This window comes from Falco naumanni, chromosome 8 (genome assembly GCF_017639655.2).
Source record: "Falco naumanni isolate bFalNau1 chromosome 8, bFalNau1.pat, whole genome shotgun sequence".
In the NCBI taxonomy this organism is placed as follows: Eukaryota; Metazoa; Chordata; class Aves; order Falconiformes; family Falconidae; genus Falco; species Falco naumanni.
In genome coordinates this window covers 45,923,438-45,949,694 of record NC_054061.1, presented here as the reverse complement: position 1 = coordinate 45,949,694, position 26,257 = coordinate 45,923,438, and the positions used below count along the sequence as shown (strand labels likewise).

At 45.6% G+C, this 26,257-nt stretch overlaps 1 protein-coding gene and 1 long non-coding RNA gene across 2 annotated transcripts; one reads left to right on the top strand and one right to left on the bottom strand.

Annotated features, from left to right (window-relative positions):
* Positions 1–917: 917 nt before the first annotated feature.
* On the bottom strand, positions 918–3,058 carry SP9 (Sp9 transcription factor). The gene is made up of 2 exons (XM_040604566.1): positions 3,038–3,058; positions 918–2,267 (listed from the first exon to the last, which is right to left on the bottom strand). The coding sequence occupies exons 1-2, from the start codon at positions 3,056–3,058 to the stop codon at positions 918–920; spliced, it is 1,371 nt and encodes a 456-aa protein (XP_040460500.1).
* Positions 3,059–20,001: 16,943 nt separating this feature from the next.
* LOC121092857 lies at positions 20,002–25,953 on the top strand. The gene is made up of 3 exons (XR_005829408.1): positions 20,002–20,020; positions 24,955–25,401; positions 25,765–25,953. It is a non-coding gene; the product is annotated as an uncharacterized LOC121092857 (long non-coding RNA).
* Positions 25,954–26,257: the final 304 nt, after the last annotated feature.

Here is a 26,257-nt window from a genome sequence, read left to right as displayed (position 1 = left end):
CCCAAAATCAAAACTAAGGCGTTTGAAAAGAGCGGCCAGAACACTTCAAGCGTTCCTGGCCCGGGGCCGGTTCCTTCCCTCCCGGCCGTATTTTTAATGACTGTCACTGTAAGGGGGACAGGGAGGGGGTGCGAGAGCTCCCACTAAAACCCTGACCCCTGCGAGGGCTGGGCAGGGGATAAGGAGGGGGCACGAAGAAGAACAAACCCGTGAGTATATTGTTCAGAGTCCTTTAATAATACCAAAATGAAAATATGTCAAGATTTTTTTTCCATACAGATAAACGCATTTAATTTCTTTAAGAGACCTTAACTTACGTGTGTTTGAGTGAAATGTTAACTCAACATTTTAAATATCTTTTACATATATACTGACTTCCACAAAGTGCATCAGAAATTTAAAATAAAATTTAAAAAAACCCAAAAACAATAAACCAAAACCAAACCCCCAAAGTCTCCCTGAATTTCAGGAATTCACCAATAAAAAAAAAGTAAAGTAAATCCCCAAACCCCCTATCAGATCAACATTTACAGGAAAAATAAGCGAACACGATCTGTTTTTTTTTCTTTTTTGAACCCTATTTATACAGATGTTTATGAGATACAGAGGAACCGCCTCGGACTTGCAGTTTGATTTCTCACCTTCAGCCTCTCTTAGGATGCTTTCCTTCCAACAGAAAGAGAAGAGAAAAAGGAAACGGAAGAAAGTGTCACTCGGTACCTACTGGCCGCCGGGCGGGACGGAGCGGGAGTGGCGGGGGTGGGGGGCGCGCCTCTCCGGCCCCGCCGCCCGCCCGCTGCCCCAGGCCCCGGGCCCCGGCAGGGCGGCTGGCGTCCCTCCGGCCGGCGCGGGGCAGAGTCCGGGCGGCTCCCCGGGGGCTCCCCCGGCGGCTCCGCGGGGGCTGCCCGGCGCTGCCCCTAGGAGTCGCCGGGCCCCGCGGTAGGTTCCTTGCCCGGTCCGCGGGCGGCGGCGCCCACCCCCTCGTGCAGGATGAGGTCGGGGGACTCGGAGCGCGGCGTCTCCAGGTTGCTGGCGTCCGTGTCGCTGTCGCTGCCCTTTTTGCCCCCGCCGCCCCCGTTGTGCGTTTTGATGTGTTTGCTCAGGTGGTCGCTGCGCATGAAGCGCTTGTTGCAGACGGGGCAGGCGAAGCGCTTCTCGCCCGTGTGAGTCCGCAGGTGCCGCTGCAGCTCGTCGGAGCGGGTGAAGCGCTTCCCGCAGAAGAGCCAGTTGCAGACGAAGGGCCGCTCGCCCGTGTGCCAGCGCAGGTGCGCCTTCAGGTGCGAGGTCTTGCCGTACACCTTGCCGCAGCCGGGGATGTGGCAGCTGTGCAGCCCCTTGCGCCGCAGGCTGGCCCCCGCCGGCCCCAGCCGCTCGGCCTCCTGGCAGTTGGGGCAGTCGCAGGTGGCGCGGCCCGAGTAGCGGCGGGCGGAGCGGGCCGAGCCGCCCCCGGCGGCGGCGGCGGCGCCCGAGATCATGGCGCTGGCCGCCGCCACCGCCGCGCTGGAGTCCGTGTAGGAGGGCAACACGGGCTTGAAGCCCTCCTGGGTGAGCAGGTGCTGGCTGGTGGAGAGCAGGTGCGAGGCGGCCGTGGAGCCCAGGCCGGTGGAGCTGAAGGCGGAGTGGGTGAGGGAGCTGAAGTCGGGGTTGTAGGTGCCCAGCTGGGAGTGCAGCGAGGCCTGGGGGGCGCCCGAGTGCAGCGAGCTCTGCAGCCCCCCCGCCGGGTTCTGCACCTCCAGCCAGGAGCCCGGGTTGGTGTGCACGTCCCACCAGGAGGAGGCCGCACCGTTGGCCACCTCGCCCGCCGAGAGCGTGGAGTGGAAGCCCGACTTGTACCAGGACTCGTAGGGGTGCGCCATGCCCACCCGCGGGTAGAGGCTCTCGGCCGCCGAGCTGTGCACTTTGGAGATGAAGGCCGACTGCCCGCCGGGCTCCTGCGGGGATACGCCCGCCGCCGCCGAGTTGGAGAAGAGGCCGCCGTAGTCGCTGCTGAAGGCCGACGAGGTGGGCGAGGTGGAGGCCAGGCAGAAGGCGCTGTTGGCGGTGCCCGTGCCGCTGGCCAGTCCGCTAGAGCCCCTGCTCGTGGCCACCGTGAAGCCCGAGAGGCTGGAGCCCAGGTTGCAGCTGGAGGTGGAGCGTTTCCAGGGGTGGAAGCCCCCCTTGGCGAAGGCGCTGGACTCGGGCAGGGTGGTCAGCGGGCTGGTGTTGCCGATCTTGTTGCAGGTGGCGGCCAGCATGGCCAGCGGAGTCGTTCCAAATCTCGGCTCTTCCTGCGGGAGAGACAAAGCCGGCCCGTCAGCCTCACCCCTGCCGCCTCGCCGGGCTCCCGCGGGGACGCGGCCGGAACGGCGGCGAGACGAGCGGCACCGCGGAAAAGTTTCCCCCTTATTCTGGAGGAAGGCTCCAGCCCTGCCGGTCGGCGCGTCTCGTTCTCCGCCGGGGACCGGTTTCGACCCCCGAGGGACTTACGTGGGAAGCGGATCCCGGCGGGCACGGGCGGACACGCGTGTTCCGAGGGGGCGGCCCGGGACGCCCCGCGCAGCGCCGGGCTGCTGGAGCCCGCCGCCGGCCACCGGCGGTCCCCTGGGAGCGAGACGCGGCGTCTCCTCGAGCCACCCCGAACGGGCGCGGCGGCGAAGGGAGGTGGCAGAAAGGCAAGCGGGGCGCGGAGCCTCCCGACCGGCGCCACTCGCCGAGCCGAGCCAGCAACAACCTTCGGAAATTTAGCGCGGCACTTAGAGTTTGGAAACAAACGACAACGTAAATAAAAATCGGAAGACAAAAGAGAGCACGAGGGCCCGACTCCTCTCCGGCCGAGCGACTTCTCAGGCTAAAACTCTTTGCGAACGCCCCGATGGGAAACCCGCGGTGGGTCCCCGAGGCGGGCCGGGGTTACCTCCCGCCCGCGGGTCAGCGCGATTTGCACGAGGGGCAGCCGCGACGCGGCGGTGGCGGCAGCGACAGACAGCAGCAACAGTTCCTCCAGCGGGCAGCGAAGCCGCCGCCGGGAAGCCGCGGGCAGCGCGCGGTGCCGACTTACCCCGAGGATAGACGTAGCCATAGCACGTCCCTGGGCTGGGCGGAGGGGCGGAGGGGACGGCGCTCGGTGTGCGCCCCGCGCTGCCCGGCGGCACTAAGGACACTCCGGCGCGGCGGGGCTAAACTCTGCCTAAGTGCGGGCAGCGCCCGCTTTGAAGTACCGCTGGCGGCGGCGCTCGCCCAATGAGGGCGCGGGCGGAGCGGGCTGGAGCGGCCCGGCAGCCAATCAGGCTGCGCGGAGGTGCCGGCGCCGGGGCTCGGGGCGCGTGCCAGTCAGCGCGCGGGGAGAAAACTCCCCGCTCCGGACTGCGGCGACCGCGCCGCAATTAACTACAAGCCCCGGCTGCCCGCCGGGTTGCGACTCCCGCCGGCAGAAGGCGGGGGACGTGCGGCCCGGGTGACACTTGCCCCGGCACCGGCCGGCCGCGGGAGGACCGGGGAGAGCCGCAGAGGGCAGGAGCCGGGAGAGGGGCCAGCGTGGGCGGAGGGCCGGTGTCACGCCCGCCGCCGCCTGCGAATGGTGCGGGCGGTGTCAGAGCCCTGCTGCCCTACGGTCACCCGCCAGCCTCCCTACCGGGTACCTGCGCCGCGCCTGCCTGTTCAACAGGCCCTTTTTCCTTCACAGGCCCTCGGGCAGCGGCTCCCCGTTCTGGATACAAATAACCTAACCGCGCCTCGTGACATTTTATGAAAACACGTTGATTTTTTTTGGTTCTGCTTTGCTAAATGCTAGATGTGGTCGCGCGCACAACGCATTCCTTACGTTCTTTGCGAAAGGAACGGAAGAGGTTTTTTAGTTACATACAAAGCGTCAAAAAAAAAAATAAATCCGAAGGCAGGGAACCGTCAGACATCCCTTTGCTCTCGTACCGGGACGGGAGGGAGGACGAGGGGCTTATGACACCCTGTCGCTTAAGACAGAGGGTTTTATTTTGCAGAGCAATCCCCCAGCAAAACAGTTTGAAAGTCACATTCGCGGCCGGCAGCACGTTTTCCAAGCCTCATGTACCCCCGCGGAAACAGTGCTGCTAACGGCAGAAGGCTTTGCTCCCTCCGAGCAGGGCTCGGGCGCTGCTGGAACGAGCCTCCCCAACACTTGCCTGTGGCCTCTGCACTGTGCACACTCCACACGCCCAGTGAGCGACAGAGACTTTACCTGCTCTCTGCATGTGCGAAATGTAAGTCCAAACCTCGACTCCTCAGTGTCTTGCAAGCTAGTCCCTTTGATTTGTAATTATTCGAGGCTTCTTAAGTAATTGGCCAGAACTTGCCCGTACTGGGTCCTCGGAAGATCAATAGGCGTGCAACTTTTCATCATTGCGATCGTCTCTGTGAGGCTGGGAACAGGAGCTTTCCCCTCCGCTTCTGCCGTCCCCAGCGCAGCTGGGTACAGTTCTGAGCCAGAAATACGAGTGCGTTCAAGCAACGCCGGGTGCTTGCTCTGCATTTGAGTCAGTGTTTCCTTCTCCTCGGTGCCGCCTCAGCCATCCGGTGCAAAACCTCCTAGCAGATGCAGAATAGGCATCGCTAAGGAGCAAGATGGAGAAACTGCGAATCTGAGAGGATTTCGCTGTTCTTTACTCATGTTGATATTAATTTTTTTTTCGTGCTTAAATAAGGCGGGCATTGCGTCTTGTTGTACATTGTGTTATGCAATCTGCGGGACGCCTGCCACGCTAGGAAAGGATGTCCCTGGAGATTATCTTTTATTTGAACGTCTAAGGCTATTTTCAAAGGGCGCTCGCCTTTTTGTCGCCACGTATTAAACAGAGTCGGGGCAGTAGGAGGAAATACTGTTCTGCGCTTAATTCTTTCCACATTGACTTGCAGCCAGCGCAGGGGTCCGGGGAGTGCGCTGCAAACCCTGCCTCCGAAAGCTCTGCCTGCAGCAGATCATAAGCTGCGGCTTTACCCAGGGGGCCTGTAGCCCTCGACGGGTGGAGGCGATTGAAAGGCGGTGGCGGGGGGAGCGACACAGCCCCCGCGGGCCAGGCGAGGAGTCCGACAGGGGCACCCGGGAGCAATCGCCCAACAGGTGACTCCTTCCTTCCCTCCCTCCTTCCCTCCTTCCTTCCCTTCCTCCCTCCCTCCTTCCTTCCTTCCCTCCCTCCTTCCTTCCCTCCCTCCTTCCTTCCCTCCCTCCTTCCTTCCCTCCCTCCTTCCTTCCCTCCCTCCTTCCTTCCCTCCCTCCTTCCTTCCCTCCCTCCTTCCCTCCCTTCCCTCCTTCCCTCCATCCCTCCTTCTCTCCATCCCTCCTTCCCTCCTTCCCTCCCTCCCTCCTTCCCTCCCTCCTTCCCTCCCTCCCTCCTTCCTTCCCTCCCTCCCCTCCTCCCTTCCCTTCCTCCTTCCCTCCCTCCTTCCTTCCTTCCTTCCTTCCTTCCTTCCTTCCCTCCCTCCCTCCCTCCCTCCTTCCCTCCTTCCTTCCTTCCTTCCCTCCCTCCCTTCCTTCCCTCCCTACTTCCTCCCTCCCTCCCTGCTCCCTCCGGGGGGACCCCGCTCCTTCCCAGCAGCCCGCCGAGGTGGCGGCCCAGTGGCAGCGCGGCGCCCCGGCCAGCCCCGGGGCGGCGGGGGCGGCGGGTCCTGCCCCCCTGCGGGGGAGCCCCGGGCCGTGCCGCGGCGGGACGTGCGGCGGTGCTGCCCCGCGGCCGCCACTGAAGGCATCCGCCGCCTGCGCGGCCGCGGCCGAGGGGACTCGCTGTGCCGGAGGCGGGCGCTGGCTCTGTCCGCCGCGCATCTGCCTCCATCTCCCTCCGCGCCCCCTTTGTAGTGGGAAAAAGTACCTAAAATCCGCAGAGGCGAGGCGGGCGGCGGAAAGGCTGAGCGAATGGCGGCGGAAGGGTGAAGGCTGCTAAAATCTTTCGGGGGGTCAAGTATTTTCTGACATATTTTTTCATACTCCAAAAATCGAGTTTTTAAACAAAGATCAATGTGTTATGCTAAAGTGTTGAGCTGACTGTTAAAACATTTGGGGGGATAATGACAATGTAACAAAGGCCTGGTTTGGAGTGAATCATCACCCTTTTAAAAGTTAAAGCAATTTTCAGGAGAATAGCTTTCAGCAAATGCTTTACATTATTCAAAACGGCCAAATAATGCTCTATTATAGCGCCTGAATGCTGCCAGTCAGCCCATAAGTGCAATTTGTGCAAAGGCTCGGTGCCTTATCTCCACTTCTTTATAAAGAGGTGAATATAAAACAATTTCTTCCAAACCCAGACAGAGAGCACGAAAATTGCTTCCCTTTCTGCAATCAGGGCAATTTAACTGGAGTGCAATTAGCACTATTAAATGTCGATTCTGCATAAACAAATCTGACTAAGAAGCGAAAGTGGGGTGAGAACCTCATATAAACTGAAACTGATTTTTTAAAATTATGTATCCGGGTCCTTTACAATTGATCCGTGACGTTTTCTCCTCGGAATATATTTACATCATAAATACAGTACCGTTAAATCAACATAGATTTAAAAAAAATAATAAATCTCAATATGAATACTAATAAAGAATAGCCTAATTAAATGCAACAGTTCACTTCCTTTGAACAATATTGTTTCCCATCTTCCCTTTACCCGTGTCTTTTGATCTGTGCAACTACTAAAGTTGCTGTCTTCGGGAGGTAAAGCTGGGAAACAATTCGTTCATTAAAGCTGATTGGGAGGCTCGCGGGTTCATATTCAAGAGCCTCAGATGAAATGGCTCTTCTATGCAGACAGAGCTCTGGGAAAGGGCTGCCAAATATTTTCCCAATCAATCGATTTAACAGCAGTTAAATGTAAGGTTGCTGTACAGTTTCCCCTGGATCCTAGGAGGGGCACGGGAGTTTTACACGTGGGTGTTACGGGTAGGAAAGGGGCAAACCCTTCCAAGTTCAAGAGAAGCAGCCTCATTTTCTGCCAAACAGAAGGGACGTGGGCAGGAACCAGGCAAACTGCTCTCATCGCCGAGATAAATAATTGCGTCCTGCCAGATTTTTTTTTTTTTTTTAGCAACAGGACTTCCGTACGAACCCCCTCCCCCCTCTCTCTCAATTACACTTTTCATTTACGTGATCTAGAAACCACCTTTGATTATCAGAGCAACGCAGAGGGAGACCTGGTGATAAATTAAGAACTTCAGTTAAGAAAAGGCTTCCCCACTATTCTGCCCAAGACCAGATATTAAAGGGGGAAGGCTATGTAGAGGCAGTACTAAAATACAGACCTTGGTGCCTGTTGAGTCCACTGAATTCTTTCCGCTATAGAGTTTTTCATTTGTGGGTAAAGATGAAGTGCAGCTTTTGATTAGAGGGAGATCTTTTACAGTTAATAAAAAGGGAATGAGCACTGGGATCAAATAGATCATGGAAATTAAATGAAAATTATGGCACTCTCCAACAATTTCTGCTTGAGCTTTCATGTGATGTTTGTTACAGAATGCACTCCCCTCTCCTCTTGCCCCCTGCACACAGAGCCCCGGGGTGGAGCATCAGACTGGGCTTTCATCTTTTGCTCCATCTTTAAGGTGACACTGTTCAGGAGTAACAGAGCGACCCACATTACCCTGCGGTAGAAAAAAAAAAAAAAACAAAAACAAAACCAAAACACCTGCACGATAGTTCTAGAAATCCTCTTGTCTGCTGAACGCAGTGAAAAACGTGTCTGTGGAACTAATTGTCTCCGCTAAATTTGTGGACCGTGTATTTTAAACCTCCCTTGTTCTGTTTGTGTCAGCCGAAGACACGTTAACAATTCAAGGGAAGACTAGTGTCAAAGGAAGGAAGGTGACTGCAGACTGTATGATGATTTTAATTACTACAATTATTGGGAGATTATTCAACAGCATCATAGGTTTATTTTCTGCCTTGGTAGGGAAGTCTGAGGAACGTCGTACGAGGAACACTGTGCGAGGGTTTTATCTCCTGGTTCACATGCTCCCACCGCTGCTGTGATGCATAGGTTAGGCACCACAGGCTCAGGCTGCAGCAGGTTCGGAATTCAGCCGGTGCCTGGCGCTCGCAAAGCTCGCTGGAAATGAAGGTGTTTCTAAATAGAAGGAGTTTAATTAGTGAACGGTTGGAGCCACGTTTATAGAGCGTAAAACCGCCTTTCCACGCAAGTCTATTAAAGAAGCTCTGATGACTTGGTAATGAGGTCTGTATTTCGAGCAGCGGAGCGGTGGCCGCAGCCGCTAGCTGGCAGCCCCCGGCCGCCCCCGCCGGTGCCCCCGTGCCGGCGGGGGGCGGCCGCCTGGCCCCGCACCGCTCCCGCTGCCCCGCTCCCCGCACCGGCCCGGCCCCGGGCATCTCCCTTCGGCCAGGCGTGACGGAGCCGTGGCTGTGATGAAGCAGGCAGCCTGCCTGCGGGTACCGGTACGTGGGAGCGCGAGGGGCAGGGTGATTGACGTTACGAAGTTCTCTCCGGTCCACAATGACCAGTAAATCCTCCTGCGGGCTTCGCCCGCTAATGAATTGCTGGTTTGGAAGAGGAAAATACGATGGACCCCCGTTCGTATGTTCCCCTCTCCCTCCTCCCTCTGTCCTGGGATTAGGGCGAGGGAAGACGGGGAACCGTTCATTGTGCTCCTCCTGTGTTCTGTAATTACTGGAGCTCAGGCTTAAGGTGAATTTCAGCTCGGATCATGAACCATTTCACGTTCAAATGCAAGCTTGCAATACTTTCCTAGTGGCAATTAGGAGCCTATTACAAGCCATTAGATTGATCAATGTACCTTAAACAATGTGAATGATTTATATGGCAAAAAAACCCCTTCTTACATCCATTGTACTGTTCCAGCGACCAACCTGGCCCTGTGTCTCCATTCATCACAGCTTTAAACAACAAAAGCGATTTATTTAGAAAACAGGCTCAATTCCTTCGTCTGGAAGGGTATCCGAGCTTTATCTGTCTTTATTGTCAAGAGATGTAGGCTGGAAGAATTCAGGCATATGGGGGGGAGGAGGGGAGGGGTGGATTTGCTGGTTTCCAAACGGATTAATTCACCTTGTACCTGAAAGGAGGAAACAAAGAGATTCCTGACTGCTTCCTAAACAAGCCCCTAATCTGCTGTGCATATGCAACACAAGGAGGAAAGCGGTGCCTGACACGTGTGTTCCACAAAGTGTTTGGGTAGCTTTTTGTAGCCTTTTAGTGACATCCTGGACACAGAACCAGGAGCCCTGGAAGTTCCAAGGCAGCTACGGAGCGGAGGGCAGCCTGGGACACGCCAGGCGATGGAAGAAGGGGGTACACGGTACACGCAGCCTTCTTCACCACGGGTAACTATTCTAACCGTTCTGCAACGAAGAAATCTCAAAATACCAGCTGCTGTGAAAGCCAGAGCAGCCACCCTGTAGGCCTTGGGTCTGTCTGTGTTCACCTTCTTTCAGAAGACCCAGGGAGCCTCTGATGCCTGGGAAATTCCTCCCAGCTCCTGGCAGCCCTGGAGTGAGGGGCTGGGGGAGGCCCCTGACTTTGTGCTTATTCACCTTGCTGCTTAGCACTGCAAAATTACTGTCTTCTCTATAGCTACAAAGTAACTGAGTGAATCTTTGGCTTGGTGTTAAACAGTTCCGACATGTGCCCGATTAAAACTACTGAGGGAAACCCCCCACCACGTGTGAACTACCTAAGCCGTTCTTTAAAATGGGGCTTTGGTAGGACCAGTGTAACTGGTGACAGTGTTTGTCAGGAAAAAAACCCCAAAATTTGTGAGTCTTACTTCAGCTGGAAATTTATTTTGAGATATCACATGAGGGAGAGTGTTATTAATTTAAGATCCCAATTATCATTTGTGTTTCAGTAACAATCTGGTCTACTATTTCCTACATTCTTGTCTCTGGAAATTGCTGCAATGCTTGTCAGAAGTCACCATTTTATCATGTCATTTTCTGCGAGGAGGTAAGCACACAGCACATCAGTATCGGTACAAAGAAAAGAAACAAGGGATGGGTGTCAAGTTCTATCAAGAGATATGACCCTTTTAGTACAAAGCGTGGATGCAGCCACTTCAGAATCTGATTTTCCAAGTTGTCCGTATGGGATTGAGAGTATTCACTTACTTCTCTAGTTATCAGCTGCTTGCTTTCTTGATAAAAAGGGATTAGTAAAACGCAATGTCTACCATGTAAACCGAAGGACAGATGCAATAGCAATAAAAGCTGTCCTCCCCTGTCCCTATAGGAGATCCCACAAGGAGAGGAGGAGTGTTTCTATTGACGCTGTCACATAGTAAACCCAGTTCTTCCTTTTCTTATGGACCCTATGCCATTAAGAGCTTAACCCATAGAATCAGCAGTGTGTCACGCTTACCTTAAACTAGTTCTTTCTCAGAGAGGAGATATGAAAGAAGAATAAAAGATACGGAGGCCTCTTTCAAAGGTTCTGTAGGGATCGTCCATTTAGCGACGTTGTGCTTCAAAGTCTTTTTTCTTTTTCCAGAGCTTTGCATTTGTCGTTTTTCCCAGGAGTGTTGCTGGGTCAGCCTTCTCGGGACAGGTTCTGGCCTTCCTCTGCTCTAAGCATCTCTGCAAAAAGTGTCTACTTGAAGGGTTTTCTGCAAGCCTTAACCTACACGTGTATACCCTCTTGTACAAAAGCAGCCTATGCATCCTAACATGCTGCTTCAGGCACTTACACTCCATCTGGGTTGCATTGCCCTTTAATTATCGGTCTTCTTATTGTGATCAAGTGAACTTTTACTAATCTCCACATTTATTGTTAAAGTAAATAGATGCTGCTTTTAATCAATATGGAGGGCCACACCAATGCAGTTCGAAGTAACTTAAGTCAGCTGTAAAGAGTTCAATGTGTGTATAATTACAGAGGACGTCAATTATTCACTCCAGTCTAATTCAGTGTCTCTTCAGAGACAGACCTCTTCCTCTTCCCTGGTCCCGCTCTCTCCTCCTTTGCTCCCCCCGACCCCGCAAAGCAGGCCAGAGGAGTACAGCGGTGGCCAAGCAAGCAGCAGCCCTGCTGGAACTTCAGGATGCTCAGTGGGTTGAAGCTGCCAGGTGAATATAAGCATATGGGTACAATCTAACACCTTCTTCCAACAAAAAAGATTGATTGCATCTTGGCCTTGGTATTAAATGTGCTATTATCAGAAGCTGAAATAATGCATACAGTCACTTTAAAAGAAAGCAGGTTTCCTTTGTGAACGTATCTATTATTTCAATAGTACTTGAGAACTATTTCAATAGTGGCCAGGTTGTTGCTTACTAAAATATATTTGAATTGAATATGTATATATATCAAGGTTTTTTTCTTAATTTTAGTTTGAATTATTCCTGAAGTTCTCATTAAATTTACCATTTGTAAAGGACAGATTAAATGAAAATGGCTTTTAGAAAAATAGAGCTGGAAATTATTTTGGCCTTTCTGACCTGGAAGAGGTAATAATTTGCAGCAGCACTAGATGCTGGACATGTCTGACACTTCAGGTATTCCCTCGCAGTTTCAGACCTTTGTACAGATGAACTCCGTCTGGGACAACCCAGCAGTCAACTTTTTGTTACCGTAATGTAAATGAGAAGACTACAGCTGTCTTAAGCAATCTAGGCAGACAACACCAATAGAAAATGAAACTCGGGCAAGGCCAATGTTAAGAAAAGAATGTCTGTTATCCACAATAATGCTCCTGACATTTTCTAAACAGCTATTACGTGTGTCTGTCCATAATTGTCCTTGTTACAGTAACGGTGCAATCTTCCTTCCAGAACATTTACAGAAATCTCTCTCCACTGACTTTCCCAAATGTAAACAACCTCTACAGCATTTTCTAATGTAAAACAAATGTGGTAAGTAGGTCCCGCATTAAAGAATCACTTTGACTGGAATGCCTGAAGTGCTCAAGGGATTTTTGGGTGGGTTAGAAAACAGCACCGTTTGCATTCAGTTACCAGACACAGTCCCATATATACGTATGAGTGTCCATAGGGCGTTGTTGCTGAACTTGCATGGTTGCAGAGAAGAGATAGCTTGCTTTCTCTTTTGTAAAGAGCTGCAAAAGAAGCTGTTGTGGATTTTTGCTATTTAATATTAGTCACAAGCAAATTTTAATGTTGACACTAACAAACATTTGACTATTTAGAAAACAACAAGACTGCAAAATTCCCAGTTACAGCAAAATAACTAGAAGCCAACACCTATATCGCCCTGCCACCCCTTTTGTAATAATGTTAGATAAACCACATTGGTTACTGTCATTAGAATGAAAATGCAAGCTTCACATTTCTAAAATCTTATCTCTGTACTGAGAAATAGGACGTTCACAATTCCTGTGCAGTACTTATACAGTGTAACTTGAGCCTCCGTTATGCGGTTTGGAGGAAATTTAGCAAAGCTCCTAGGTTTGTTCAGCCTGAGACGAGTACCACAGAAATGTGTGCTGTTTGTCTGGTTTTTTGTAAACATGATGGCTGAAAGCACAGGTCTAAGAGGGAGAGCTGGCTGTGTCCTCCAGCTCTTTTGTATTATCAGCTTGTACATGCATCAGCTTGTAAAATCAAGTGGCCAGACCCTGCAGTTGTTACCCAAAGTCCGTTATGCGCTAACTTCAGTTTTGTCCGAATGAGGGCTACATGCTTCTGTTCAAAGTCAGATGCTAAAGTTAATGCATGTAGAAACTTCTGCTTGTTCAGAGAAAATTTTCTGAAAAACTGTAAAGTGCAAAATACAATTGTAGGCCTTGAAAAGATATGTTGCTGCATTCTGCTTTATCTCCTGAGACTTTTTTCGAACTCTGCTTTCCCAGCAGTTGGGAAGGTGCTGATTCCCAAAGCGCAGAGATGTGATTCTGCGCTTTTCCAGGGAGTAGCTGTGGTACCTGCAAAGAGACTGGCCATAGCCTATGAGGCAACAGGAGTGCAGGACCACCTCTTTGTTCCAAAAGTGCAGGCTGGAAATGCTACAAAATGTGAGTTTATTGCCACGTGAGGGAGGGACTCAGCCCATATAACACTGGATGTTCGAGTGTCATGTAAAAATCTGCAGTATCTGGAGTTTTGAAGCTCCAAGACTGAAGCTCTGCAAACACAAACTATTTGCAGGTGGTGTCTTACCTGAGTGTGCACACTCACACTTGTGGCTGCATAAGGAAGAGGGAGGGGATCTCTGTAAATAAACTGCTTAAAAAGAAACCCAAATAGTCAAACTAGCAGCGTGGTAGTTGGATATTCAATTGCCTTTTGTTACAGTATTTTTCAAATAGCTGTTACCATAACAACATAACATATTTGTCTTTTAATTTTTTTTAGCTGTTTGGAAAAAAATATATTCTTGCCAGAATTCTTCCATAATAGCTTCCATTAACTGCAGTGACTTCTATTGGGGAGGCCAGTGCTGATGTCTCCTGCTGTCACAAGTCACTCACAAACCTAGCAGATGTTTTGTTTGATAAGGCCAATTTGAGCTTTATAAAACACGTTGTGGGTTTTTTCCATCCCCAAAGAGCAAATATCAGTTAGGGTGGGATTCGGAACTGACCGTTTGCCAGGAGACAACGCACTTGACCCCTGTCAGCAGAATGTGTTCCACACTTGAAAAACTGGATCAGACCAAACTGTAAAGATTCTCCTTTAACACAGTGACAGTATACCAAATATCAAGAGATAGACCTTAGAGACATATATATATGTATATATAACAACAGCAACGAAAACAGAAAAAAAAAAAAGAGGAGAAGGAGGAAGAAAGGAGGAACAAATCCTTTGGGAGGCCAGTATTTTTTTCCCTATTCCATAGTACAGATTTTGCTAAACTCAAGGTAAACACTGTAGATGAGAGTGGTTTATCACAATCAAACAAAAGTTACTATACAAACAATTAGAAAAAGCAAAAGAAAAGGAATCCACTTTAAATACTGATGCTGCCCCAGAAACACTGGCAATTTTATTTTGGATTCAAGCAATTTGCATGACTAAGAAATAATCACTTTTCCAGGCCTTCCACACACTTGACTGTGGCAAACATGTCCAGATTACTGTATTTATTAATTTGTCTGCTAATACCATCTTGTTTCTGAGAACAAGGACAAAACTATTTTTGCAGGGCTTATTATATAATCAGCTTTTCATAATTTTATAATCAGCTAGAACCATGTTTTAGTGTAAGTTGTTTGATTCTTTTTAAGCAGTTAACACAGAATAAGGAAAGGTTCCATGAATTACTTCAGTGTTGTTATCTAAAATTTCTCAGACGTGAAGAAAATGTAACTGTATGTTATTTCTATGTTGATTACCTGCATCAAAATGACTAGCAGCTAGTCAGCCAATACTGGCGTGCTGCTTTTCTAGGGGTGCAAGTGTGTACATCCATCTGTATGCAGGTGTGCCCATGTTTTCTTTTTACTAGCTAAAAAGAATATTTTTATACCTTTAAAAGTAAAAAGTGTTGCTTACCAATGTGCTTTACTCTCCATACTCTTTTCCATAAACCTGCATTCACAAGAGTAGTTTAAAATAATTCCGGAGAGGGTATTCCAGATTTGCACAAGGGTAAATGACATTGTAAAATGAAGTGGTTGTCTGGTCATAAGGCTTTGGTGCGACTACTGCCATAAGAGTGCGTCTTCTGTTCCATTTGTGAAGGTATTGAACATTTCAGTGAACCTGAAAACAGCAGTGTTGAAAACAGCATCACAAATCCTGTCGCTCTATTTAAAATTCAGAATAGACAGCAACTTTTTCCTGGGTAGTTCAGATATTTTTCCTGATGTGTAGCTGAAAATATTTCTGTAGGTAAATTCATTTCCCCCACATTTCGGAGTATTTAAAAGCTTACACATAGTGAGGTATTTCTGCTTTTAAAGAACGTTAATCCCACTTTTAAGGATGCAGCAGGTCCAGCATTAGACTGTCTGCTGGAATATCTCCTTCTGATTTAGCAACAGGGCTGTGTCGGGGTTAATCTAACCCTCCTTGATCACACACATCACTTGATATCAAGAGGTGAAAGTGGTACCACAGAGGCCTGCAATTTGATTTATAATGTTAAGAATGTTCACCCACACAACTGCCTGCTAGATTTTATTTGCTACAGTGAGGTTACTCATCTGGGATCACTTCATACAGGCAACAAATCCTCCGTTTTGAAATCAAGTGACAAGTAATACATGCGCCTTTTTTATGCTCCATATTGATTGAATGTGCACATAAAAAATGCTAATAAGATGCATTAAATTTATTAACAACTAAAATCTCTTGCATTCACACCACTCTGCTGTAGCTAGGATTGAGAAGACAAGCTTTAAACAAAAAGAGCTTTCATACCCTGCTCCGGTGTGACCAGTCATTGTGGGTTGCTTCAGGACTCATAACTACCGAGGGGACTTCTGAAACGGGCACTATTTGAACTCCTGAGCATGGTCTATAATCTTGCTTAATAATTACATCAACTGTGACAGTTTAATTCAGTGTAGGTATCCAAAACTATTTCTGAAATTAATAATAAGCATGCTTTACAGCTTATGCATGTCAAAAGTTATAAGACAAGTTTCGTCATGGAACTTAACTATTTTAACATGACTTTTTAAATAACCTAACAATTTAAAACAATTACATAACATTTTTTCTTTCTAACTTTTAAAACAAAAAATGTTTCATTGCTTTCATAGGGTTGAGTATAGTTAGGTGACCTCTACAAAAGGCTTCCTCTTTGAAGTGTTCTCTGAAGAGAGCTTCAAGGCAGTTGAGTGTCTCAGATTGTCATTTTGTAAGGTTTTGATGCTAGAAAATTGTTTAACAAACAGCTTCAAAATATTTAGATTTTGATTAATAACACACAGTGCCATGGTATTTAAATACTATAAAGTACAAAATCTAGCATGTGGCAGAAGAGTATGTGTTCCACATGGTTAGGAGACTAGGGACGGAGGCATACCAATATCTGAGCAGGAGGGAAATAGTTATACAAAGCCAATTAAACTATTCTTTAGGAATATATTATACTGTTGTCTCTACTGGTGCCAGAGCTTTCCCGCTAACTCTGTGGTTAGAAAGGATGCTCCTTCAGCAGTACAGGGAGCTCTGGTTACCATTGCTTTGTTCTTCACATGCCTGCATCGTGTGCGAGTCCACAGAACCCTGGGTTTGGTTAACATTGATGTCCCAGCAGACAACAGTTTGGGGATATCAGCCAAATTTATTAATACAGTAATATATGAATAATACTAAGTAAACGCAGGGAAGCTGTTGTGGCTAACTACCTTGAAGAGCAATGCTCACACCGAAATCAGTCACAGGGCCTCAGAACCTTTGACTGTAGTTTGATTCCTATATGGTTTCACAATCTTCTTAAATGTTGAAACTTTACTGATAAAAGGAGCTTTACTCTGCCAAAAGGAGTTTTACTGTGTCTAAGGAGGTAAAATACTACTGTATTTGGAGTCTTTCCAATGGAAGGACTTGAACTGATGTTAAGAGATACTGAACTGGTCTACAGTGAAGGGTTCATTTATAAATCCCACCTCATTTATACCCTAATTACTACTAGATCAGGATTACATCCAGTCTCATAGTAATTATATATTAGCTGTATATATTAGCGCTAGGATGAGATCTGATGTTTGCACACAAGTATTTATTTTATTAAATGAAAAGGAGAAAAGACCTGCCTAACTCTGGCATCATATGGCTGTGCCTCATTTGCATATATACCTTTTAAATTCCAAAACAGAAAAAACTTGTAACTTTAATTTCTATTTCATGACAAGCCAAAGGGGGGGAAAAAAAAAAGCCAAAAGCATAAATTTTTTTAAAAACCAAATTTTCTATGATGGAAGCAAAATGCAATCTAATTAGCTATTTGCTGTGAATACATTAACGTTGTGAATATGCACATTGCCATTTAACATGCCAATGCCATGCTGCAACTGTCCAGATGTAACACTGTCAGAAGGTGAAGTGTACCTGTAATTCTCATTGATTTCAGCATTTTTTTTTTTTTTTTGTTTGTTTATAATGGCTGGGAGTAGTACATAGCCACAGAGATATGTACAATGGAAAAGACTCATAACCTGCATTTGTGAGCAGTTTCACATTTGAGACAGCAGTCTGAAGAAAATCCTTCCACAGGCAGTTCTGTTAGTGATGGGTAGCGGTTACAATATGAATATGCTTTCAGCAGTGCACTGGTATCTAAAATGGACATTGACACTGAAGTGATTCTGTCTTTGGATCAACATAGCTAAGGCTGTTAAAAATGCGAAGAAAAGAGCTCATTCAGCAAGCCGTACTAATTATATCTAGCCCACATTCGCAAATTGTTTAATTGTGGATTGGTATTACTAAATCTCAAGGGTTATTTTGCAGTTGTTGATATCAAAATTAAAAATAGTCTCCATTTAATCTCTTTGAGAAGAGTTGAAGCTAGATGTTGTGAAAACAAATTGTAAATATTAAATAAAAGCCTTATAATCAAATGTCTTTATAACTAAATGGATTATTATCTAATGGCTGGAATCTAACTTCGGAATCAACTACAGAACTTCTTTCATAGTGTTCATTTACCCCATCACAGAGATAATATAATAAACGTTTTAATAAGAACATTTTTATAAGCAGGAATGTGACAATTTTTTCTGATTCAGGGTTTGAGACTTTATATTACCATCTTTAATCTCAGCTAAACAAAAGGTAGCTGCTCAGGCTTCTTAAGCACAAACACAGTTTAGTGAGTATCCACAAGAATCAGTATTCAGGTCTTTTTAAATCAGGAGATTTCCACCCCACCTCCCACCCCCCAGGTGCTTCCCCTGGTGAATTCCCAGTCTGTAGATGCACACACCTACTGCAGCTCACAATCTATCACAATTTCTGATTTCAAAATTAAGTAGCCTGATATTTCTCCAGTCAATAGTGCTGAAAGGTACATGCTGAAAAAGGGAGAAAGACCTTAAAGCCTTAAGGTATCGAGTGTTTTGAAAATGCTTAACTCTTGCAGTCTCCAGGAATTACAGGAATATAAAACTGCAGCACTGAAGTTGCTGACAAAATGCTTTTTACTGCTGCGCTCTTTGTCAGCTGCGGGAAGACTAATCAAAGCCTGAGGCGCCTCATTGTTGTTGTAATTTCTTCTTTCCAAGAAGGCTGTTCTCTGAGATGCTGGAGCATGAGTTTTTCACCTGACGGATTGTTGACTTTACTGATGCGGCTTCACAACCAAACCCTTCTTACTGTCTGTGATTTACAGAGCTAGTTCTAGGCAAGTTCAAGTAAAGCTGTTTGTATCCATGTCACTTTGGATGCATCTTGTTTTGTGAGCAATTAAAAAAATACATCATGTGTCGTACTCTGGAGATATTGCTGTTTGTGGTTGTCCCAAAATTTAAACGTTTTGCATGCCTCAGACCACCTCAGGAAGCTAGCAGGGTAAACAGAGTCCCCTGACGAGTGGCTAACAGGGGGACTCACTTTCAGGGAAAGTGTGTCTAATAGCAGGGCATTACTATAAATCTCGGGTTTGATGTACACCCTCTCTTAAATGTTATGGGAGTGGCTTCCGTATCCTGCAGCTTCTGCGTCCCACTTGTAGCTGCAGCCAGGCATATTTATAAATTTATTGAAGGCTGAAATTTTAAAGAGGAGTTATCAACTTTCCTTATAGATGCAAAAATCAAAAATTAAGTCATTAGTTTACCTTTTTTCCCACCTTCAAAATGCTACGTGTCCTTATTATTTTCAAGTCAAAGTCACAACTTTGGGGGATTTTAGAGTTCTGTGATGGCTGAACATTGAGTGCATACATATTTATTTGACCTTAAGTAGAGAAAATAAAAGACGTAGAACTAGTTTTGGAACTATTTTCTAAACAATCTCAGTGTGTAGCATATAATACTATACTGTGTCCTAGATAATATTGATTTGAAATTGATCTCTGAAGTAAAACAAACAAATGAAAAAATATTTATTTTGTAAATGTAACGATTACATTTATTCATAGCATACTCTTAGACACAGCATCTCTCAGACAGCATTTGTGATTCACAGACTGCTGGGACCTTTGGATTATTTCTAAAGAAACCTGTGAAAAATGGCTGAGAAATGAAGTTAATTTATGGGACATCACCTGTAATTGTGCAATTAATGGTTTTAACTTGTCTTGCACTTTCCTGAAATGCTATAGGAGCTTTTTGGATTTTCTTTTGTAAGCCCTGAGGGTACCAAAGAGTCCTTGAGCTTTGACTGTTTCCCAAAAGCCCTTGCTTGGGTGTTTCTAAAACAGCTTAATGTTTTTCAGCTGGGCAGAGGACATTTAAGCAAGTACCGAGTGCAGCGAGAGGTAGGAGGCCAGTTCAGGTTTTTAACTGCCTTATTTCTCTTCTGGCTTTAAGAAGTGAATGCTGCATCATCACTGCTTTGTTGTTCATTCATGCTTTCAGGTACAGACTGGGGAGGTGGTTGGGATTGGTATATGATCTATACAAACAATGTGAGTTTTTCACCAAGTGCTTTAGCAAATCTGGGCATGAAAGGTATTTCTGTGGCTAGCACACTTGATGATCTGACAGCAGATGTAACTTCAGTCTCAGTGCTGTGGAGGTCATCTAGCCTCGTGTTATCACAGCAGAGAGATGAATACTGGCAATAGTGACCATCATCTCCTTCCTGGCTGAATGCTGTTCTTGGGCATTTTGTGCTTGATGGTGCGCCTCTTCAGAGAAGTGGGCATCTTAAGCTCAACAGAATCCTGAGGCAAATGGTATTTCAGTTTCATCTAATTCCAGTGATACACCAAGTGCTGAACAAAAAACCCCAGAAATGACAGAAGAAATGACAGGAGAAACTCGAGATTGCTTTTGTCCTGAATCAAGAGGAGTTCTTACTCTGCCTTGCAGATAGATGAGTTTGCAAATGCTGCTGCTGCTAATTCCTTTGAATGCATGACCCATGAGATTGAAAGTGAGCTGACAGGAGATCTCCTGTGTTGCCACACACTAACGGCTCAAGAATATGCAGAAGATATAGGCAGACCTTCATTGCCAGTTTCCTACAAGAAAAGATGAGTTGGTGAGTGTGCTGAGATTTGCATTGGGGTGGACTTTCAATGACTCAAAATCTTTCTTGTTAAATGCCTATAAAAGTAGCCTCTGTTTTTGCTGGATCATGCAGAAAGCCTTGGGCAACATGAAAACTATCATGCATAATTGCTGTGAAAATGGTTAACTATATCTAGGATTTGTCCCTGAATTCATCTGGATTTCCAGCTTTATCCAGTGAAACAAGCAATGAATGTGTGAGCTCCTGTTTTTGTTCTAAATATAGATGCTGTTGAGGCAAAACTCTAAATGACTTATTTTCTTCACTTTTAACCACAGTTTTTTTACTGCGAGCCTTTTTCTTTTCTGTGTATTTTAATTATCGTTTTGCTTTGAAAGCAAGACATGGCTTTGCTTGGCTCTTCACATAACAAAACCAAGACCTTCATCACAAAGGTGCATCCTCAAGTCTGCTGAGTTGGAGAAAACAATTTAGATATGTTTGAAACCTTTTATACATTTTTAGCTGAAATACGTATTGAGATTGATAGGGATAGTGATCAAATACTAGTTTCGCCAGTACTTCTCTGAAACAAAGAATTGTTAGTTAGGACTGAAACTTGCAGATTCAGACTGTGCGAGTATGCTTCCAATCTAAGGGTTAAGAAAAGACGCAATCATTCATGTTATTCAGTGATGGACTGAAATTTGCATTTGAGAAGCGACTTTGTAACTTATCTTGGTTAAAATGAAAAGAGAAATATCTTTACCTGGAAGATAAAAAAATAGTAATGTTGTTCTCAACCACCTACTTAGGAAAATTGGGTACAAATTGACATAAATTGGGTATTGAAGCAGAGGTACCACTAAAAGCGTGACTGATTCTGTTAAGTCTTCTCCCACTTTGTGCTGCAAAACAATCTCTGTCTTCTCACTAGAATGGTTGGACACAGCCTTGTAAGTGATGGTGCAGATTTCTGTTCCAGAGGCTGTAAATGTTTCAGATGTGTTTGTCAGGCCATACACTAGTTACACTTTAGCATTAGCCAAAAATAACAACACTTCATTGTTACTGAACTTAACATAATGCACCTCTTCAAACCTGGCCACCTACCTACACATTCCAACCCACAAAACACCACCAGGGAAGAAAGCTGGAGTGGGGACATCATTTGGCAGATACGTATCATATATTAGCAATCTTCTCAAGGCTTTTCACTGAACCTGCAGCGCAGCTGAATAGCTGCCATTGGGGCACCAAGCTCACGTTGTAAGGGAACGTAGCAAGAAGGAATCACTAATATAGACATTATTAACAGTCACTGATTCTTTGGAAGATAAACAGAATAGGATACATAAACGTTCTCAGCTGTGTGTTTCAGGCTAAATCAGGGCACCAAAGTAAGGAGCACCAGCTACCAAAAGCTGCCTGAGTTGGGACCCTGGGTGAAGCACGAGGGCACTGTGGCCCCTTCCCACCCACCCGGGGGCTTGGCTGCCTGTGCCCGGTGCCGCTCTGGTGGGGTGTGCGGCTGTGCCCTGGGCTCCGGCTGCCCCAACGCAGCTGTGGAAGGAGGGTCTTGCTGCGGGCTTGTAGGCGTAGCTCTCGGGCAGAGGTAGTGCTGGGGTATGAGGCTGCAGGCGTGCCTGCCCCTACTTCTGTGACCTTTTGTGGAAGTCTCATGATCCGACCTCCATCCCATTTTTACCTGACTTGGCCAAAGACCTGCTTTGCCACTGCTGGCTTTCCTGGCATGTAACTGGACTTCTGGCTGATCCTGGTTAGTGTTACCAAACCTGCTTTCCTCTTTTTGCTCAGGTATTGTGGGAATTCTGTTCCTGCTGGTCTTGGTGTCACCCTGAGTGTCTGGCTGGGGTTCTGTGTGTAGCTCGCCTGCTTCAGGCCACCAGCTGCCCTGGTGGGAAGGGGACAATGTCTCCATCCCCTGGGCTATGAGCCAGAGTCACCAAACGGCACATCTCGCTCCCTTACAGAACTTCAGGGATGTTGGAGACTTGTAATTCAAATGGAAGGGAAGACTGCACATAGGAACCAGGTTTTCTCTAGCAAAACCAAAAGACCCTTTTATTTTGGTGGGAAGACTGTAGCCAATTATAAGTACTATTACAAATGTTTTTGGAAACAATGGTTTACTTCTGCAAGCTGTTCCAGATCTTTGAGATGTTTGAGCTTTCCATCTGTCATCCAATATGTAACACTAATGGATATAATTTAACAGAGGATGTAAAAAAAAAAAAAGTTAATGTCATTGACATACTTGGTTAATGTTTTATAATTAACTTTTTCCCCTTTACCATCACTAAAGGACTTTGGACTACGTTTCTATGCCACTATATCAAATAAGGCAGAAAATATTTTATCATATTTTGATTCCTATTTTTACCCCAATTTACATTATGGCATGTTAAAGATTTCCACTGTTCAAATCAGTGAACTGACATTATTCATTGAGATTTTAAATCTAAATATTTTCACACTTTTGGTTTCCATCATGTATTTGATATAACTGAAATGTAACTAATTAGTACTGAAGTACAACTTTTCGTTTATCACATTTTTACAGATAGATTTTTAGGCATTTATTCTGATTTCTCGTTTATTAGGATACGCTGCTTCAGATTAGAACCCTGACTTCTTTTAATAAGGATCCTGAAATCTATTAATACATCCTACATGTAAAAGGCCTAACAAGAATCCTGTTATTCCCACAACATAGTAGTAGTGCTGTAAACATCACAAAGTGATTATGTTTTCACCATTTCATTCAAAGATGCATGGTGCTAATACTTATTCCTCAACTTCAATATCATTTTGGAACCACTATCCTGAGAAGTAGATAATGTTAGAAAGAAGGCGAATTATTAATGCAGAGTGGCATAGTCAATAGGCTACAAAATACACTTTTAAAATCATGCTTTTACAAACATGGCACAGACTCTGCTGTAGCACTGTATGCTCTAAAAGCTGCAGATATATTTTAGAAAACACTGATGAAGCCATTACTGCTCCATCCATTTGTTCATAGTATATATCATTATTCAAGAAATTTAAGAACTGTAATGATGGAAAATCACACAGGAAGAAAAGAAAAGGAACATGGACTTTGTCAGAAACAAGGGCTACATTTTTATTCAAGAGGCCCATAATGACGGAAAATCACAGTGAAAGGCAGAGACGAAACAGGGATCCCATAAAGGACTGACACACCACAGTGGCACAAGTAGTAGAACAGTCATAGCAAGTGGATAAAAATAAAGAAAACAAAATTAACTAGAGAAGAGCTGGACTCGGGGATGAAGCACAAAACAGAAACAAATCACAGCAAATGCTGAAGATTAATTTCAAAGAATCTGCTGAGAATGAGTGGAGAGACAAGTTGCATCAATATTAATGAAGCTGAAATAGAACTCCAAATGGCCACGCGTACAAAATGGCACACAAAGCATTTTCTTTTAAATAGGTTGGAGATTGGATCATGAGACCTTCACAAAAATGAACAGAATTTACAACAGATGTTATTATGGGAAATGTGATAAACAATCACAACCTAAATCTTAAAAAAGAACTATAGAAAAATTAATTACCAGCATATAACATTTACTTTAAAACAATGGTTTATAGATGAGATATTCAGGAAAGTAAGAGAAGAATATTTTCTGATATCCAGTGATCTGTAAATGTCTTAAAGGGATCTTGTACGTCTTCAGATACCAGTCTTTGATACATACTTTTTTCCCCCAGGCAGTCCAAGGCAGCTAGGCACCTCAAATCTTTAGTAATATATTCCACTTTAAGTTCATATAACATGCAAGCAAATATTATTGCCCACCTTGAGATGAAGAAAGAGTAAATATGTCTTATCTATAGGTTGGCAGTCAGAGCTCTGTGCAGGCGGGAGATAAACTTTTCTTCTCAAATTACTTAAGCTGCCCACTCATGTCAGACAGCCATGACTACAGGCTGTGGAGCTTTCAGACATTCTCGAATTCTTGACATTAAAAATTTCTGCCCCACCAGCTGACAGCTGCATTCACTTCTCGTCAGATAGCCTATGGTTAGAGACAAGGGGTCACTCTTGAAGAACCTGATTTCTAAAAAAGACCAACACAAATGTGTAATTTCTCAGATGATGTTGTCAGGAGTCCTGTAAATTGTAACCGGCGTGTCAAACGTCGTAAGACCTCCCGTAGCGAGGAAGCAGAGTGAGTACCTTTCCCGACAAAGATCATTCTTCCCTATGAAAATTTCTCATGACAGGCAAAATTTCAGTGTTGCAGAGATACAATCAGTCGATCTGTTCCTCTTACGTAACAAATTAAACTATTAAAGGTTTTGCATCTGACACAAGAGTGCACGTTTTTCCTTCTCATGGCAGGTCACTGACGTTATTTCAGTGCCTCCCTGCAGCTCACCAGCCTTCTCCACTTCAGGGCTCTCATTGCGCTGGCTGTAAACACGCTCACCTTTCTTGTACGTGGTAGTCAGGACATAATGATTTAAGTAAAGCTGTTGAGAGGAATAAAAATACTTCATAAGGCAAAGTTTTGGCTTAAAAGGGACACGGGGATATAAAATATTGGCATAAATATATATAAAGATGTAGATTAGATTTGCCAGAAGAACAGTTATTTTTGATGGGCCATGGTCTCATGTTTCTTCAGGGAAGCAGGAATTACATAGTGGCAGCCCATAGTTCAACTCTGGCTGAAAATCCCTGTGCAGAACTTCTTTGGGTTCTGAAATCCCTATCAGCAAAATCTGTATCTAAGCTTCCCTGCTGTTACGTCATGCTATGGTTGTATCCACAAAAATATTAGGATTGTGAGGCAACAGGATTTCTGTGATCATGCTTTATTTCTTAACACGGTGATATTAAACTTTACCACTTGATAAATAATTTCTCGGTGTTTGGTGACAGGACTTCATTGTCATTGTCTTTCCAGAGCTCCTCTGCAGAGGTGTTCTCAGGTCGGTCGGTGAGCCTTTCTGGTGTGGCCTGTTCTGTCCTGCTGTGTGCATCCTCCATCCCAGCAGCTAGCCAGGCAGGACTGTGATATCTTCCTACTACTGATGTGCATCTAATTCTCATTTTGGGGAAACAGGGCTTGGGGTGCAATGGGAAGGTGACTGCTAAACACAGGTTTGTGTTCAGCTGCGCTGGCACCTTAACAGTCGTTACAGATGATGGCGCCTGCAAGGAGCTGTGACTGTTACTGGTCCGTGATGATGAGGACTGTTGGGACCTCTGCAGTTGCTGTGGACTCTCGGTTTATGCTGGCAGCACCAACAGTGCACATATACAAGCTGTTTCCTAAGCTACAGCACAACAAATCCTACATTTACAGATCAGAGTACTTCACAGTTTGGAACAAAGTTAGGAAAACGACTTTGTAAGTAAATGATGGGAAAAACATTGGTGCTAAGTGAAGTGTTGCTGTGCTGTTAAGCTTTTCCAAGTAAAGAATTATGAAAGAGGTCCTCTCCTGAACGCTTAAATGAGGCATAATTGTATTTGACTTTTTCTTATAAATAAGAACATTACCATGAATCTAAAGAAAAATAATACTTGTATGATGGAAGGTTTAAATTGCTTTTAAAATTGTTTTTTTTAATAATACAGGAGCTGAATTAGTAGGAAGTAGTAACAGAATTCTTATCGTAACCACAAGAATACAATGCCAGCAGTTTGCTGACAGTATTTACAACATGTAAGCTGAAGCATTCTACATGACAGATCTCCACTGTTTTTACAGAGGTCACTGTAATCCTAATGTAGAACACAAAGTGTCATCCCACCTTCTCAAGGGGTGCAGTGCTACCACAGTATTTCTGAATTGGACTGAGGTATACACCCATTTGATCATCCTAACAATGTACCTTCATGAGGCAAACCACAGTTTTTCCTCATGAAGTACATGGGTAACTGTTTTTTCCAGCCTCTAGAAATGTAGATGAATCATAGCATTAATTGGTTTTATCTGAACTCTTCAGGTTGTAAAATAAAATAACTAAAATTTTAAACAAGAATTTCTGCATGATGTACTTCAAAATTTTGTTTAGTTTTCATTTTACAGTCATTTTGCAAACTATATGTAGTGTATAAAAATTATAGTATAGTTTTCATTTTACTTATGTAGCTTATTAGATAACTCATCTTGTTCTTCCCTCAAAATAGACTGTATCTCACCAGGCTAGAAAGTAACTAGCTTAATGTATGTCAAGCCAGCCCAGAATGAGGTTTGTGGC